This window comes from Bufo gargarizans, chromosome 3 (genome assembly GCF_014858855.1).
Source record: "Bufo gargarizans isolate SCDJY-AF-19 chromosome 3, ASM1485885v1, whole genome shotgun sequence".
Taxonomy (NCBI): Eukaryota; Metazoa; Chordata; class Amphibia; order Anura; family Bufonidae; genus Bufo; species Bufo gargarizans.
The window spans coordinates 285,263,430-285,282,983 of record NC_058082.1 but is presented as its reverse complement, the minus strand read 5'-3'; the positions used below and the strand labels follow the sequence as shown (position 1 = coordinate 285,282,983).

Sequence of the window (19,554 nt, the reverse complement as noted above, 5' to 3'; positions counted from 1 at the left end):
CTCTCACGGTGCCAGGCACCAGAGAGGCCAACGCTTTTTTCTATAGTATGCAAGCACGGCCACTGCTGATGGATTGCAGGGTGGTCGTAACCATGGAAATGAGCAAGGTATATATAATGTGATGGAAAAATCAATCCAGCCAGCAATGGAAGCAATATGGATAATAACAATACATTAGTAAGTGCCTTGTATTAACTTTCTCAACATGATAAATGCCACTTGCTGAAGTGAGACAACCCCTTTAATAGCAGTTCCATTCTATACAATGAATAATGGACAATATTCTGTACACTCGTATATCTCCCTAACACCGCACAGCATGGATCTGTCTTTTTAATGATGGTGATGCTCTTTTTTAAATATTTATAAGTACAAACTGTGCATCTTTATGTATACTTAAACTAGTTAGAACTAGGGGAGGAACTGAAACAGCGTACCGCAGCGAGCTTAGTTGTTTCAGTAATCCTTGCCCGTTGCTTGTGGCCCGTTGCTAATGGCGATCCCCAGCAAAAGTGCATACAGTGGAGGATGCCCGCAGCGGACCACAAGTACCACAATAAACATCCTACACAAGATAGCAATTTTGTGGATGTGATAACCAATATAACAATAGCAAAGACAGGTGCACTCTGCGGTCTTGCTAAACCCTCAAACTGCATGCGGCAACCAGCCATCGCCTGGATGAGATTAGGTGACCTCCATTCTCGAGATAGGTCATTAGACCTTTATGGCTTGTTGTTTGGATATGCCATAAATGTCTATGTATAGACTACCCCTGGAAGCTTCTTGTTATGTGGCAGGCACATTTGTATTGCTCATAACCATTAATGATGATCATATCTTTCACAAGGTAACTTTTTCATGTAAAATAATTTCTTTTATACTTTCATTCTTTAGAGAGGCAAGTCTTCCTGGCCACATGGAAAGATATACCTAATGAGAATGAACTTCAGTTCCAGATCAAAGAATGCCATCTAAATGCAGGTTAGTTATACATATAAGTTATTATGAATTATGACTTAATAAATAGACCTTATTTCCCCCTCATTTAGGATCTTTACATTTTGGCTACAGCAGAAAGTTACAACAAAGAACATCTCTTGCTCTGGTGGACCTAGTTCCAGAGTACTTGGTAGTGATATAAAAGTAATATCAAATGCAAAGACATTTTGAAGCATTTAGTGTGCTCGTAAACATTAGAGTACATTCATACTGGTGTCATGGTTCACCATCCTATTGCCCCTGAATGTCAGAGTTACTTATTCTGCTATACAGTTCTAGAAATAAAACAAACCTTCAAACCTGAATATTGTATTCCAAGTCAGTGGGTAAGCTAGCATTTAATAATAAATGGATATAGAACCTACACAGAGAATTGCCAGACCGCTTATGCTATTCAAAATCTTTATTACAAAAAATCACAAAGGTACGCCGAAACGCGCGTTGGGGTTGGCGCCATCCTGGAGGAGAAACAGCATGGGTAAATGTCCAAAGACTTATTTAAGATTTGTCATACATTTATTTGTCATTCTGCTGCACATGCACTTTAAAAAAGTAAAAAAGTGAAAATCATGTTGAATACTTATGGACTTAGATCCGCTGTAGATCTCCTCCAGTGATGTCGTTTTTATCTCCTGCACTGTATTGTTTTTATGTTTAATCATGCAAATATTTGTGATTTTTTGTAATAAAGATTTTGAATAGCATAAGCGGTCTGGCAATTCTCTGTGTAGGTTCTATATATATATGATAGCTGCCATAGGCTTAGTCAATTACTTGGATAGAGTAATCATCCCTCGGTTGAGGTGGATATCGGATGTTGTAATAATAAATGGATTAAAGGGGTTCACTTCAGTAAATAGCATTTATCATGTAGAGAAAGTTAATACAAGACACTAATGTATTATTGCCCATATTGCCTCCTATGCTGACTTGATTCATTTTTTTAATTACATTATAAACTGCTTGTAGCCATGGCTACAAAAACCCTGCAATCCAATGGGTAAGGTAGATTAAGACGCCCTACATATGCCAAATTGAAAGAGTATTCTGGAGGTTACAAGCTGATAACTATTAGATCAGTGGGGGACCTACAGCTGAGACCCCACCAATCTAATATACTGTGGATAGGGATAACTTCAAACAACCGGAATACCCCTTTAAAGGAATACTAAACATAGAAAGTACACGTAAAACAGCATTTTTTTTTACTTTATCTCATTTGCCTTTGTAAAATGTTGTCTTATATTACAGTTAAAATCTTCTCTTAGTGTCCCAGGGGGTCATCCATGGGGGGGGCCCCCCCCCCCCCCCCCCACACTCCTGTCACACTCGTGTGAAAAGCTGAAAGACAACTGTGGCCCCCTGTGGCGTCCTTTGTGTATTAGGACTAAAAGATTGAGTCCCACTTCATTGCTAGGCCTCACCCCTTGAGTCGATCTCCAGCAGAAGATGGATCAGCTTAGGAGAGTAACACCTTTGCTTTCTGCAGGGTTTCTGCAAGACTGTTTGACAGTAATTATCTTCAACAATCCGTTTATTCCCGATAGTTGTGAGAGCTGCATTTACATGCAGCAATCGCCTCCACTGTATGGGGACAAGGAATTTTAGCTGTGATCGCTCCTCCCCATAGAGAACCATTGTTCCTGGGTAGCATATCACTGTTTACACTGAACACTCTGTGACCCAGAAACAACAATTTAGGTTTCTGCATCAGTGCTGCTTTTACTTGATGAATGGCGTCACATTTACTCTGGGCATTTATCCTGAATGAGCTTCCACCTTTACACTGGGCTGTTATTGGGAGCGAGCATTTTCCTTTACACTGGACAGTTATCAGGAGCGAGCATTTACCATTACACTAGGCAGTTATCAGGAACAAGCATTTATCATTACACTGGGCAGTTATCAGGAACAAGCATTTATCATTACACTGGGCAGTTATCAGGAACAAGCATTTATCATTACACTGGGCAGTTATCAGGAACAAGCATTTACCATTGACTGGGCAGTTATCAGGAACAAGCATTTATCATTACACTGGGGAGTTATCAGGAACAAGCATTTACCTTTACACTGGGCAGTTATCAGGAACAAGCATTTACCTTTACACTGGGCAGTTATCAGGAACAAGCATTTATCATTACACTGGGTAGTTATCAGGAACAAGCATTTACCTTTACACTGGGCAGTTATCAGGAACAAGCATTTACCTTTACACTGGGCAGTTATCAGGAACAAGCATTTATCATTACACTGGGGAGTTATCAGGAACAAGCATTTACCTTTACACTGGGCAGTTATCAGGAACAAGCATTTACCTTTACACTGGGCAGTTATCAGGAACAAGCATTTACCTTTACACTGGGCAGTTATCAGGAACAAGCATTTACCTTTACACTGGGCAGTTATCAGGAACAAGCATTTATCATTACACTGGGTAGTTATCAGGAACAAGCATTTACCTTTACACTGGGCAGTTATCAGGAACAAGCATTTATCATTACACTGGGCAGTTATCAGGAACAAGCATTTATCATTACACTGGGCAGTTATCAGGAACAAGCATTTACAATTACACTGAGCAGCTATCAGGAACAAGCATTTACCTTTACACTGGGCAGTTATTGTTAACAAGCATCCACCTTTAGGCTGGGTTCACACCTGAGCGTTTTGCAGCTCGTAGGAACGTGCTGTAAAACACTCAACAGGCAAGAACCAATGATTCCCTATGGGCATGGTTCTCACCTGAGCGTTTTACAGCGCGTACGAACGCGCTGTCAAACGCCCTACGCCCCAAGAAGTACAGGATCTCCTTTGGGGTGTAATGTCGCGCGTTCCCACACATAGACTTCCGGGAACGCGCGACAATGGGCGTTTGCTTGTTTCCGGAGCCAGGCAGTTATCAGGAACAAGCATTTACCATTGACTGGGCAGTTATCAGGAACAAGCATTTACCTTTACACTGGGCAGTTATCAGGAACAAGCATTTACCTTTACGCTGGGCAGTTATCAGGAACAAGCATTTACCTTTACGCTGGGCAGTTATCAGGAACAAGCATTTACCTTTACGCTGGGCAGTTTTCAGGAGCGAGAATTTACCTTTGCATTGGGTAATTATTAGGAACAAGCATTTACCTTTACACTGAGCAGTTATCAGGAACAAGCATTTACCTTTACACTCGACAGTTATTGTGAACATACATTTAACTTTACACTGAGCAGTTATTGGGAGTGAGAATTTACCTTTAGGCCCCTTTCACGCGAGTAAGTTTTCCACGCAAGTGCAGTCCGTGACGTGAACGCATAGCACCCGCACTGAATCCTGAACCATTCATTTCAGTTGGTCTGTGTATGTGAGCATTTTTTTTCACGCACTTCTGCGTTGCGGGAAAAACGCAGCATGTTCTATATTCTGCCTTTTTCACTGAGCCCTGGCCCCATAGAAGTGAATGGGCCTTCAGTAAAAAACGCATTGCATCATCAAGCAAGTCCGGATGCAATACGTTTTTCACTGATGATTGCTAGGAGATGTTTGTAAACCTTCAGTTTATCACACGCGTGAAAAAAAACGCATCAAAACGCATTGCACTCGCGCAGAAAAAACTGAATGCAATTGCAGAAAAAACTGACTGAACTTGCTTGCAAAATGCGAGTTTCCCTGAACGTATCCGAACCAAATCCATCACGCTCGTGTGAAAGAGGCAGACAAGTGTGTCCGGATGCGCTGCTTCTGCAATCATGGAAAATCGTGCGAGTACGTACACAATTGCAGTCAGTTTTGACTGCGATTGCGTTCCGATGTTCAGTTTTTATCGCGCGGGTGCAATGCGTTTTGCACGCGCGTGATAAAAAACTGACTGTGGTACCCAGACCCGAACCCGTACTTCTTCACTGAAGTTCGGGTTTGGGTTAGGTGTTGTGTATATTTTATTATTTTCCCTTATAACATGGTTATAAGAGAAAATAATAGCATTCTTAAAGGATAACTGTCACATTTGGACACTAATTTCAATTTTCATATATGTAGTTACTAATAACATGATATTCCAGAATCAGTTACTATTAGATTGACTTACCCCATATTTAATAAGATTCAGCCCTTAGCAACCAGTCTGCATAAAACTGCAATTTCACTATTCAGTTAAGATGGCTGCCACTGCCCTCCCCCTGAGGCTAATCCCGCCTGCCCTCACTAGCCAGTAACAATAGCCCCCCAAAAGTGTCAGTAACCAGAGCCCTCCCCCTAAAGGGTTAATCTCCTGCAGCACAAAGGGGTCCTCTTACCACATGTTGCTTTCATTTATACACTGAGCAGACGGCAGATCTCCCTTCCCTGCTGTGCTTCAACTCTACTTCTCCATCTCTGCTGAGTGAGGGAGCGTCTGCCAAGAGCACTTCCGGGTCCGCATTTCCGTTCCCGAAAAAAATAGAACAATAGGCATATTCTAATAGTGCCGGCAATGTGCAGTCCGCGAAATGCGGAACGCACATTGCCGCTGTCCGTGTTTTGTGGATCCGCGAATGGACCCTAACACTGACCAAGAAGTGGCCAACAAGGATGCAGACAGTCTGTCGTAGTCCCTTTCTGGTTAGGGCTTTCTGATATACTTTATGTATCCATACATACAGTACTGTACAGTTTTTACGCTCTCCGCTTGCTGTCGGGGAGCAGAGATATTTGTGTTCACATCAAGATGTGAAATCAGCAGAAATCTTGAAATCCGTTTGTATATTTTCACATTGATTTTCCTCTCACTCCCAAAAACATCCAGATGTGTTAGTTTGGAATTTAGATTGTAAGCCCCAGTGGGTAGAGGGCTTGATGTAATAACCATTGCTGTACAGCGCAGCAGAGTACGCTAGCACTATATGAATGAATACATGAATTAGATGATTTACATTAGCTAGGTGCTAATGTTTTACATTATCGCATGATTGAGCTTTTGCCCATAAAGGCAGAATTGGTTATTCTTATTTTGTACAGTATGTACTGTGATCTAGATGACCGCGTGTTTCTTCCTCTTGGTCTGTAGTATGACAACAGGTATTAATGTATTTTTAGTTTCCGGATCAGAACCATATTTGCCTTCTTGTCGCCTGTACCCCTTAGTAGCTCCCTACGTCCATGTTTTCACCTATATCTCTTGTCCCTGCGTCCTCACATGTGCGTTCAGTCAGCGCCGTCTCCCCTGTGACACGGTGAAGAGTAGAGAGCGTTTGAGAAAGCTTCGGAGCCGATTCCAGTTCAGCGGCTCCGCTCTGAGAGAGTGCGCGATGCCAGCTAAAAATAGCCCAGGTCATGTGACAATCTACTGGCATTATATCTGAGAAGAGTTATTAACCCGTGGGCTCCTGGGAAATTCTCTGCAGCACTGCGAGAGGCCGCAGAACAAAGGGACTCTGGCACACACACAATGACTTGTCCTTTACAGGGACAATCTCTGTGACGGAGAACCTGTGAAGAATTCTGTTGGTGGCGCCTCTTGGCCGGCAGCAGGAGTATGACATGGTCTGGTTAATGACTCCTTAGAAATTACTCTTTAAGTGAAAGAAAACACAACGCCAACCTGCGCCAGTGGCATTGCAGATTTCTATATCTGACTAGAAGAGTAAGGTTATGGTGGCCTTAGGCATAGGCCATATGTTCAGAAATAGAAAGGCAGCTCTATTTAGTCTAACAGATGGCTAACATTGACTTTGTGCCTGTGTTCGGGGGCAGTTACTTATGAACGCCTTTTACTGTGTATGCGCTTTGTAATATATTCACTTATACATGGATTTCAATGTCTTTCTGAATCAAGCTGACTTCCGCATGGCTGGATCTTCTCTCACACAAATGCTGCGTCCAGTCCACATCTGATATTTGTGTATTGTTAAGTGGGTCATCGTTCACAACGTAGCCGGCCAGTACGCTCGCGTCTTTAGAGATCCCAAAGAGAGCTTTAGTTTCTCCTCCTTTTTATGTTCTATTCCAGAGGAGCTCTGGATGAGATGCAACCTCCTGCTTGTCCCCTTTCCCTCCAGCCATCTTCTAAATCTAAAAATCTACCATATACATTTTTTTTTTTTAATAAACAGTCCACACGTCTTATTTTTCCAGTGATGATTGCTAAACCAAATTTTTCACAAAGAACATGAGGTTCCCTACTGTACATGTTGTCCATAATGCAGGCATACAAGACAGAGGATAAAGGAGGAGAGTTCGACCATGTGTGGAAAATGGCTTATGATTTCTTGCATTTTTGGAAATACTGTACCCATTCTTCCATAGAATAGTATAGAGATGTATCAGAGGCCCTCTGTACCACCAGTGGTGAGGTGCTTAAATAGGCCAGGTTATGGCAGCTAATACTGAAATGTCCCTCAGGATCAGTAAAGTGTATTGTATTGCCCCACAGAGTCACCCGAGCCCTCCTCACTGCCGCTGGCTAGGTACGTATTACTGGGGGCATGCAGAGGAAGTCCATGCAGCATGTAAAAATAGGGCTAGCTTGGTGCTGTGGCCCACATCTCACCTCTTAAGCCCCCTGCTCCATATGTTAATTGGATGAGGGGGGACAGAATGTGGCAGCTATTAATGGCCAGCACAGAGGGTTAGCTTCTGGGGAGGTATTTTGTGCTGCATTGTGGTATTGTTGACCCTCCCAACTTGTATTGGCCTCATCTACTTGTGTTGCCCTGTCAATTTGGGCCCACCTACAATATTAGGGCCATTTTAGTTTTTTTTTCCACTTTAAGTTCCCAGTCCGCCCCTAATTGCATTATTATAATGCATCCGGTGCCCAATATTAGTAGCATGCATTCATCTACAGTGCTTTCTCCAACTTGTATAGAGATATAGTAAAACGGTATAGTGCATTCTGTTTTTTAGAAGGTTCATTAAAGGGCCCCCATTATTCATCTGTCTCTGAGTTGCTCAGAACGGCCTCTTGTGTAGTGGATGGAGCTGGTAACTGCAGCGCTTCTCTCATTCACCTCACTGGGAACTGCACCACAGTAACCACCTCCAACCAGTAAGAGATGGACGGGGCTGTGCAGTTTCAGAGCTACTCTGCACCAGCTGGTTGGTGGGGCCGTGGGGTGGCAGACTGCTGCCGACGAGATATTTATGGTCTATCCCATTGATAGGCCATCGATTTTTAAAATCCTGGAAGCCCATTTAAGAAATGCTTGACACGTTTGTTGGCAGTTCTTTGTTTTATTATTGCATTGTGCTTATTTGGGGCTAAAAATATTCTTCTCATTGGTCTCTGTTAAACACTTTCAACCATTTGTCTTCTATAACCTTTATTTCTTACTGCCTCTTCAGACTGTTCTTTCTGCTGTTCACTGAAATCCATCAGAGAGCTGCTTTGTTCGCTGGATCTTGTTGCCCTGATCTCTACTTTCCTGACAGCTCAATAATTCTTTGACATCTATTCTTATGACTACATTGTGTCATTTCTTTATTCTTCCTACTAGAAGTTTATGAATGATTTGCCAGTTTTGGGGTATGTCTCTGCACAGTGACATTAATCAATCGGTGCTGCCAGTGGTTGACTGAGCAGGCACACACATCCATCTGGTAACGTACAGATGGAATGTTATTACAGACTGCTGGCCAGTCATAGACTTCTAGCAGGAATAATAGATGAACGGCACAACATTGAGTCATAAGAATAGATGCTTCACAGAATTGTTATAACATGGGCGATGCAAGTAGTTACTAAAACAGATGTCAGGTCCTTTTTAACCCCCTAGTAACCAAGACTGTTTGGGCCTTAATGACCAAGCCAAATTTTGGAAATCTGACATGTCATTTTAGCTTAGGATAACTTTGTAACGATTTTGCACATCAAAGTAATTATGACATTGTTTTCTCGTCACATATTGTACTTTACTTACTTACCGATAAAATATGCGTATCTTTATTAAAAAAGTGAAAATTTATGAAAATTGGCTCATTTTCCTATTTTCAACTGCAATATTTCACATACATACATAAATACTATTCAATATTTTTATCAGAAATATACTTCCACATCTTTACTTTATTTTGGCTGCACTTTACTTTTTTATTTTTCATTTAGATGTGTGTGTGTGTGGGGGGCCTAATAACTTTATTTAACACATCTGGTGGCCATATTGCCCCGATCGGGGCATAATTTTAACTTCTCTCTCCTCTGCTGAGGAGAGAGACCTTACTGAGAGCAGCAGTGAGCGCCATCTTTCTTGAGGGTAAGGGGGAGTGGAGGGTGAGGATCGGGACCCAGCTTAGGGTCAGAAGCGCTGGGGGACCCGATTGCTGCATCGGAGACTTTCTCCCTCCTCTCTTACATGAGAGGAGGGAGAAAGTTTAGTGCTGGCAGCTCCGCTGCCGGCATTTTCTGTGATCCCCATGATAAAGTGTATCACGGCAATCACGTGATCAGAGACCGCTTGTCACAGTTTCTGATCACTGCCCTGAGCCCTCAGCTACCTCCGGTAGATGCGGCACGGAGCTACAGCGCTTGATTTTATCGCTAACTTGGGCTGAAGTGCCGCTGTAAAAAGGCGGCGCTCTAGCCCAAGGCCCCTTAGTGACCGCCGTAAAAACACGTATAGGTGGTCACTGAGGGGTTAAGCTAAATTGTGATCAGACTGATAGAAACCTTTATGAGCTGTCAGGAGTGATGAGATGAGGATACAGATTGAGCATTTCTCTGACAGACTTTATTGAGAAGCAGAAAGACCAGTATACAGTCCTATTGAAAGTCAGAAGGCCGTGGAAGAAGAGCGGTTAAACGTTTTTATTACAGACCAATGGGGAAAATGCTTTTTCACCCAAAATAAGCACAGTGCTATAATAATATTGCTGAAAATGTGTCCTTTAAGTGAAAATGTGTCTCTCACTAAGACTGTTTTCTACTACTACTGGAGGAGGGCTAATTTTCCTCCATTTTTTTTTTTTGTTGCTGTGGGACATGTAACTTTTAAATGAGAACCAGTACCCCCAAGAGCTATACTAAAAAAATAGTCTAATAATACTGTCGGTTCATGCTTTGTAGAGACTTTTCACATCTAGTGATAGGTAGGTCAGGGATGACAGTTGTCATTACAGAAGCCTGGAAACAGTAGACAATTGTTAGCAAGACGATACTACTGTTCAAAGAGCATCTATCTCCACCATGCGCCATTCCTGTACAGCGCATGCGCCGAATGCACTCCCACGAGACTTCAGGGCCAGGCATGAATATGTTTTTACTGCCTGACCTGTCAGTCTGAGCGGTGGATTAATTCTCTTAAATCTGGTGACAGATGCCCTTTAAAGGGGCAATTGAACAGCTTTCACTTGAAGACGTCCACTATCAGCTGCTGTGGCCGACTTATATTACATGAAGGGCATTCACTTGAATGGCTTTCATCTTATACTATGGCCACTGCAGTGGCAATGTATAGCTGGCCGCAACTTACCACTGGTTTCAGAAGCTAGATCAGCGGTCGTTCTCCTTGTAAAACAACCCCTTTAAAGATGATTGTGACTAGCAGACGTGAACTTGACGTATTCATATGTCTCCACACAACAGTATATACAGCCAGATCCAAAATTAGAACAAATTGTATTCTATTACTAAAACCTCATAAAATCCTCATACGGCCATTTAAAACCCATTTTCAATGATGGAATTCAGTTATTTTCAACTTTGCGAAACTAGTGGAAGTTGTTTTGTATGGAATATTTTATGCTGTTGAATCTTGGTGATTGCTTGCATTTATTTCTTTAGTGCTTTCCTGTTTTATCCTTTTTTATTATTGTAGTACAATCTTGTCATAGTGATGTACCTTTTTGGTAGCTGCTTAGCACGTTTTTTTTTTTTTTTTTTTATAGTGTTCCAAAGATGAATCATTGGCATCTGCTTCAGTTTGGAATGACATTGTTCACTGTGCTCCTTTATACAGTGCATGTGCGCTGTAAAGACATATCTTTATTGTATAGCTGAAAAACCAATTACGTTTTCCTTCCTTAGACGCCGTTTCCAGCAAGCTTCAGAATAACAGTGTTTACACTATTGCAAAGAGGAACGTGGAAGGCCAGGACATGTTGTACCAGTCCCTGAAACTTACCAATGGCATCTGGATCTTGGCAGAGCTGCGGATCCAGCCTGGCAACCCTAATTACACAGTAAGTATAATAATATGCCTGATTAGGTATTGACAAGTATATTTCCGCGTGCTCTCCGCATCCATATGTCCGTTCTGCAAGAGATAGGCCTTGTCCGTAAAAGTGGACCACGGACCCATTGAAGTCAATGGGTCCGCAACAAAATGCGGCATGCACATAGAACACATCCGTATTTTTCAGATCTGCGGTTTGCGGAACGCAAAATGCTTACGGTTGTGTGCATGGGGCCCATCCGATGTGGAATTGGTGAGGAAAGTAGAGAGATCTGCATAAATTACACTTTCATGTGCAAGTAGCCTTATAGTGTGTTCAAAGGGATTGTCCTGTTTTCCTGTATTGATGACCTATCCTCGGGTCATCATTATCAGAACGGTGGGGCGTTCAACTCCCAGCACGCCCACTGATCGGCTGTTTGAAGAGAATGCAGCGCTTGTGCGAGCAATGGATGCTTGCCACTGTTTACCCCCCTCTTTGTCAACATGAAAGCAGTGAGCAGGGGTCATTGCAACTGGGTCCCATTCACTTCAAGCGCTCGTGTTCTCTTCAAACAGCTGATTGGCGAGGGTCCAACTTATAGAGGACCTGTCACCTCTCCTGATATGTCTGTTTTGCATTCCCCATGAAATAACAATTGTAGAGATTTTCATATAACTCTGTGTTGTCTCATTCCTCTATTATTCCAGCTAGACGTTTATGAAAGAATTGCCAGCATTCTCCAATAAAGCTTCAACTGGGTGTTACCATTTGGGGGGGGAGGGGGAGGGTGCGTCCCCGCACAGTCTAACACTATCCAATCAGTGCTGCCAGTGTCAGACTGTGCAGGTGCACACCCCCAACAGGTAATATCCAGTTTTACTTTTATCAAAGACTGCTGGTATTTCAGTCAAAAACTTCTAATAGGAATAATAAAGGAATGGCACACCATAGAGCTATATCAAAAGGTGCTCCAGAATGGTCATTGCACACCACGCAAAAGCCTGCTAAAACTCACATGGCAGCAGAGGTTACAGGTCCTATTTAAGCAGGGGCGTGCATAGAAATCACTGGGCCCTATAACAGGAATGTAAATGCGACCCCTGGCCCCTCCCCTTGCTCAATGAACTGTGTATGCTGCTGCTTGTTATGTAGTGTGCCATCAGGGCCAGACTGTGATTACAAAACAGCCCTGGCACACAAACCCCAACAGCCCACATATGATATTGCATAAAAATAAAGGGGCACAATGCAGACTGCGGAGGTCAGTTTGCTTTACTTGGCCATGCTTCTATGTAAACCATCAATACAAGAAAGGAAATAAAAGTGGAACACAAAAATGCCTAATCACGTGGTCGGGGACATACTGTCCGTTATCCTCCCCAACAGCAACACATACCATTATAAAGCTCAAAATACCTCTGAGCAGCGTCTGATGCCACCATGCAGCTCAAAATACCTCTGAGCAGCATCCGATACCAGCGTGCATTGACAAATTACCTTAAAGCGACACTGACAGGCCTTCTGAGCATAATTAGCTCTTTATATGCCCCCCTAGGTCTTATAATAAGTTCCCAATTCATATAAGTATTATCCCTGTGCGCATTATAAAACGTTAAAAATAATCTTTATAATCACCTGTCCTTTCTGCCCGAGGGGCGTTCTTTGTGCCACATTTGTGCCCAGCCGCGTCCCAACTGCCGGATCCTTAGACACGCCCATCTCATTAGTATTCACTTGGTGCAATGTGATCCCGGTGAGCGAGGGTGTCGGGCTCATGCGCAGGATCTCCGAATGTCGGGGACTGGAAAATACCGCCCAGCGAAGTGAATACTAATGAGATGGGCGTGTCTAAGGATCCAGCAGTTGGGACGCGGCTGGGCACAAATGCGGCACAAAGAACGCCCCTTGGGCAGAAAGGACAGGCGATTATAAAGATTATTTTTAACGTTTTACGATGCGCACAGGGATAATACTTATATGAATTGGGAACTTATTATAAGACCTAGGGGGGGGCATATAAAGAGCTAATTATGCTCAGAAGGCCTGTCAGTGTCCCTTTAACTTCACCATCTAAATACAACACTGCAGTACACAAAATATATCCCTGACAGCGCCAAATAAATACCACCATGAAGTATAAAATACCCCCAACCCGTTCCCAACTGGCAGCAGTATTGTCCCCATTTAAATGTCTCAGCTCTGGGACTTGCAGGACAGGAGCAGTGAGACTGGAGTTGGGGGAAGAGAGCCTTCTGGTAGAAGGTAGACTGGAGTGGGTTAAAAGGAGGAGTGACATCACAGGTCATATGTTGCAGACGGTCATATAATAAGAGATGTAATAGATATATAGTATATACAACAGTGTACTGATATGTGAGGTACAAGGTATAATAGTGTGTACAGATATATATTATATACAACAGTGTGTACAGATATATAGTATATACAGCAGTGTGCTGATATGTGAGGTACAAGGTATAATAGATACAGTGTGTACAGATATATAGTATATACAACAGTGTGTACAGATATTTAGTATATACAGCAGTGTGCTGATATGTGAGGTACAAGGTATAATAGATACAGTGTGTACAGATATATAGTATATACAGCAGTGTGCTATGTGAGGTACAAGGTATAATACAGTGTGTGCAGATATATAGTATATACAGCATAGTGTGTACAGATATATAGTATATACAGCAGTGTGCTGATATGAGGTACAAGGTATAATAGATACAGTGTGTGCAGATATAAAGTATATACAGCAGTGTGTACAGATATATAGTATATACAGCAGTGTACTGATATGTGAGGTACAAGGTATAATAGATACAGGGTGTACAGATATATAGTATATAGAGCAGTGTACTGATATGTGAGGTACAAGGTATAATAGATACAGGGTGTGCAGATATATAGTATATACAGCAGTGTGTGCTGATATGAGGTACAAGGTATAATAAATGCAGTGTGTACAGATCTATAGTATATACAGCAGTGTACTGATATGTGATGTACAAGGTATAATAGATGCAGTGTGTATAGATATATAGTATATACAGCAGTGTACTGATTATATCTTTACACACTGCATCAATTATACCTGATACTGCACATACCATTACACTGCTGTACAGTACAGACCAAAAGTTTGGACACACCTTCTCATTCAAAGAGTTTTCTTTATTTTGAGGACTATGAAAATTCTAGATTCACACTGAAGGCATCAAAACTATGATCTAACACATGTGGAATTATATACATAACAAAAAAGTGTGAAACAACTGAAAATATGTCATATTCTAGGTTCTTCAAAGAGAACGCCAAGAGTGTGCAAAGCAGTAATCAAAGCAAAAGGTGGCTACTTTGAAGAACCTAGAATATGACATATTTTCAGTTGTTTCACACTTTTTTGTTATGTATATAATTCCACATGTGTTAGATCATAGTTTTGATGCCTTCAGTGTGAATCTACAATTTTCATAGTCCTCAAAATAAAGAAAACTCTTTGAATGAGAAGGTGTGTCCAAACTTTTGGTCTGTACTGTATATATTACATATCTGTAGCCACTGCATCTATTACACCTTCGACCTCACATATCAGCAGACTGCTGTATATACTACATACCTGTACATACTGCATCTAATACACCTTGTACCTCACATATCAGTACACTGCTGTATATACTACATACCTGTACACACATCTGTTATACCTTGCATATCATTACACTGCTGGATATACTGTAAACCTGTACCCACTGCATCTGTTATACTGTATAATATATGCTGTGCGTGTATGTGTGTGTGTGTGTGTGTGTGTGTGTATATATATATATATATATATATATACAGCAGTGTACTAATGTGATAGGTATGAGGTATAATAGATGCAGTGTGTACAGATATTTGTGGTTAGGTATACATTATGGTCACTGTATGAGGTAGTGGTGGTTGTAACTGTCTGCAGTTATGAGTGAGATATGAGTAAAAACAGGGAACGGGGGGCGGCAAATAAAGAGAAAAGGGGAGAACTTCCTCTTACCACTCCATTCCAGTCCCTATGGAGAGTTTATAGCGCAGTTCTTTTCCATGCTGTTAGGGGTTGAAGGACCTGTAATGATATCATCACAGGTCCTGGTAGATGCACCTTTCTAACCTGAGATCTACACCACTCTCTGTGCAGTTCCTGTACTAGATGGTGTAGGACCGATGGTGTAATCGCAGGTCCTGGCAGATGCACCTTTCTAACCTGGGATCTACACCACTCTCTGTGCAGTTCCTGTACTAGATGGTGCAGGACCGATGGTGTAATCGCAGGTCCTGGCAGATGCATCTTTCTAATTTGGGATCTACACCACTCTCTGTGCAGTTCCTGTACTAGATGGTGCAGGACCGATGGTGTAATCGCAGGTCCTGGCAGATGCATCTTTCTAACTTGGGATCTACACCACTCTCTGTGCAGTTCCTGTACTAGATGGTGCAGGACCGATGGTGTAATCGCACGTCCTGGTAGATGCACCTTTCTAACCTGGGATCTACACCACTCTCTGTGCAGTTCCTGTACTAGATGGTGCAGGGCCGATGATGTAATTACAGGTCCTGGCAGATGCACCTTTCTAACCTGGGATCTACACCACTCTCTGTGCAGTTCCTGTACTAGATGGTGCACGGCCGATGATGTAATTACAGGTCCTGGCAGATGCACCTTTCTAACTTGGGATCTACACCACTCTCTGTGCAGTTCCTGTACTAGATGGTGCACGGCCGATGATGTAATTACAGGTCCTGGCAGATGCATCTTTCTAATCTGGGATCTACACCACTCTCTGTGCAGTTCCTGTACTAGATGGTGCAGGACCGATGATGACATGATCACTGGTCCTTTAGCTTTCTTCACTGATGATAGAGATTCTAGACTGGAACAGGACAGGAGCCTGTATTGAATGTAATTAGGAGACAGGGCCTTTGGTTCACTGCGGGCCCCCCTTCTCCGCGGGCCGATAGCAGCTGCGTGGCCTGCCTCCATTCGAAGTATGTCACTGTATTTAAGTATAATTGTTAGCAGTGAATATAATTCTGTTACCTTATTAATGAAGCTCCAGGTTTGAGCCTATTTAATTATAAAGCAGTAATAGGCAATGGCATTATCAGCATTTTCCTATTATAATGTTAGAAAGGCGCAGGAATGGTTTAGTGATCACATTATCAGGCCCGGTCTTTCCTGCAAGCACCGTCAATTGAGTGCAGGCAGTATTTACAGGAGCCTTTATTTTATCAATGGAAAAGGTTGTAAAGCCTGGCAGCACATTGCACAGCCGGCCCGAACTCTCTGTAGAGAAGGGGCTGCTGTAAACCCTGCCTGCAGGATAGCAGTGGTGACCCACAAGCCCTGCTTGATTACTTCAAGACCTTCCTCACTAGCAGGAACAGTCTCTTAATTAACACTTTTATACTGATACTGATAGTACAGTCTGGAGTATATGCTTTCTAGTGAAATTGTTAGTGACCATCTTTATCATCTAGTTAGTTTAGTACACCACTTATGCTTTATTGTCTTCCATGGTATATACAGTACTATACATGTGACTTACAGAGGTTCGAACATGCAATGAATTGGTTCTTCTTCTTTGTTCTCTTGTCAGAAAATGAAATATTTAAATCACATTTTTTTTTCTTTTTTTTTTTTTCTTTTTTTTTTTTGTCTGATTTGTTTAGTTATTTATTCAGTTTTCACTCTGACCACTAGAGCAGAGCTGTTAGGCTGATACTGTTTTCTACAACTAACTTTTTAGCTTTACTGTGTAAACTGGAGAAGGGTGTAAAGATAAGGAGGATAGGAACACGGCATAGATAAAGGCTCTGTGTTCCTCTTTAATTTCTGGGGGAAGATGCAGTACAGTTCCTAAACATTTTTTCAGCCATAAGGCACACATACAAAAACAGACAATAAAGGAAGTAAGGAAGTTTGTGTCATCACTATGGCGAAACCCAGCGAGTTTTTTTGTTTTTGTAACGAAAAACAAATTCCCGCTGTATAGCAACACATTCTTTTTCACTGTATAGCAACACATCCTTATTTTCTGATTGCAGACCTTTTATTCTATTTCATAAACATGATTATAATGGGGGGGGGGGGGGGTATATCCTGTCTGGGCTGTTCTTTATAAAGAATTGAGAAAACTGCTTTATGGTAACCACATGGGCCATAGACGCAATAGTCTGGAGCTGACCTTGTTGATATCTATGGGGTGTGACCAGTGCAGAGGTCATTGTACAAGGAAAGAATAGGTAAGCTCTGACAATCACCTATTGTGAATGGTGGATCTCGTCTTATCTATACACAGAAATGATATAATTACAGGCATGATTGGAAGGACAGATAAGCAGGTAACTGCAGTAATGTGATCTGTGCAGACCAAAAGTGGCACTTATTATTAGGCTTAGGCTAGTTTCACGCTAGCGCTAAACTGTTCTTGTAGGCTGTTCCAGTACATAATCAGCTTGCCAGAGTTCATCGTATCCAGCGTAGCCGGATACTATCTTCCCCGCTGGAGCCTATTGACTAGACTGGAACCCGTCTGGGATCCGGCCTGTTTTCGACATTATTGCCGGGATTCTGCCAGTCAAATAACCGCTGCTTGCTTCTGAAGATGCATATCTTATTAATGAAACTACAATTAATTACATGAGACACTCCCTTTTAAACTTTTGTTTCTTGTTCCTTCTGCAGCTTTCCCTGAAGTGCCGCGCTCCAGAGGTGTGTAATTATGTGTACCAGGTATATGACTCCATCCTGAAGATCTAAATGTGCCAGTACACAAGCCAGCCTTTCATAGATGAATACTATTTCTCATGTCAGTCTATCCTCTTATACTTCTACACTGTATACTGGGTTTTACATTCCAACTCTTAAAAGCTCTGCTGGCAAGGTCTCTCTAATGGAGCACACAGGCGACTAGGGGGAGGTACTTGTTAAAGGGGTTTTCTGGGCTCCTGATATTGATCCTCAGGAGAGGTCATCAGAATCTGATAGATGAGGGCCCAACACCTGGCACCCTCATCCATCAGCTGTACCCTGCTGCCTTCATCTCTAGAACTAGCACTATGAACAGAGCCAGAAACACAGTTCAGTTCAAAGTGTAGGGGCCGTGTCGGGGTACTGCATCTCAGCTCCCATTAAAGTCAATGGTAACCTTGCACAGTCATTGTACAGAGCTGAGCTTTTAGCCCTGTTCAAAGTGCTAGTGGCAGAAGGGAACAGTTGATTGGTGTGGGTGACAGACCCCCACAGATGAGATATTGCTGACTTAGGCCGAATGCACACGGCCGTGAGCGGTCCGTGGAACCGCGGCCTGGATTCCTGCTGAGTGCAGGTTGCTATGACGCCGTGCGCTCCCTGCTGCCGCCACAGTACAGTAATACACTGGTATGATCTATACAAGTGTATTACTGTACTGCGGCGGCAGCAGGGAGCGCACGGCATCATAGCAACCCATGACGCCGTGCGCTCCTGCACTCAGCAGGAATCCAGGCCGCGGTTCCACGGACCGCTCACGGCCGTGTGCATTCGGCCTTATCCTGAGGATAGGTCAATTTTAGGAGCCCGGAGAATGCCTTTAAGGATAGACAGTCACCTTTGGAAGGTAATGACCATGTCTGGTTGCACAGCCTCATCTTTTACTAGTGAGTACACAGCAATATACACATACCAATATCTATTTAATTTGCAAAAAATAGGTTTTCTTCTTCAATATGATGTGCTTGACACGTTGGCCCAGTGCAGTTAACTATTTATGAACCTGCATTGTGTAGATGTTCCTAGCCAGTGTTAATCATAATCACCATTGTAAATGTCGTTGTAAGGTTAGGTTGGAAATACTGTGTATGTTTGTGTACCAGCGCCCTGTCTGCTTATGTGAACCATGCCAGAAGCATCTCCTATCCACAAAATCTCTGTCTGACCACTGTTATTTTTATCAGTCCTCACGCCTAGCCTATGGTTCAACAACTTCTGATGAGAATGACCAGGGGAGTCTGCATTAGTGCCACTTGTGTCCCTATCCTTGTGAAAATACAATGTGCATAATCCCTCATGCCCAATACATGTACATTCCGTGCCAATGGTCAGTGCATTGCAGCCTAGGGGAGAGTGCCGCATGTTCATCGTAAAATCCACTATCCTATGTTGCTATGAAATCTTCACAGCATTGACCATATCAATAAAGTGTATTTCAGAAAATCATGCAGAGTTGTGTTGTTTTGTGTATGACAATTGTGGATCAGATCAGAGGATAGGTCATCAGTAACACTGAGAAATGTAAAGTTATGCACATGAGAAGGGAAAATATGTCGCCAGCACATACTATACTGGAAAATACTGGGTAAAGATGATATGTAAGGCTACGTCTATACAGGATTTCTTCTTGTAT

General features: G+C 42.5%; 1 protein-coding gene across 1 annotated transcript in view; it reads left to right on the top strand.

The window, feature by feature from the left end:
- The window catches only part of LOC122932012 (AP-1 complex subunit beta-1), a 125,627-nt gene extending 107,088 nt beyond the window's left edge, over positions 1-18,539 (top strand). The window contains exons 20-22 of the mRNA XM_044286154.1: positions 898-984; positions 10,989-11,143; positions 17,856-18,539. Of these exons, the coding sequence (XP_044142089.1) occupies positions 898-984; positions 10,989-11,143; positions 17,856-17,930 (317 nt within the window). The 3' untranslated portion in view covers positions 17,931-18,539. The remainder of the gene's footprint in view (positions 1-897; positions 985-10,988; positions 11,144-17,855) is intronic.
- Positions 18,540-19,554: the final 1,015 nt, after the last annotated feature.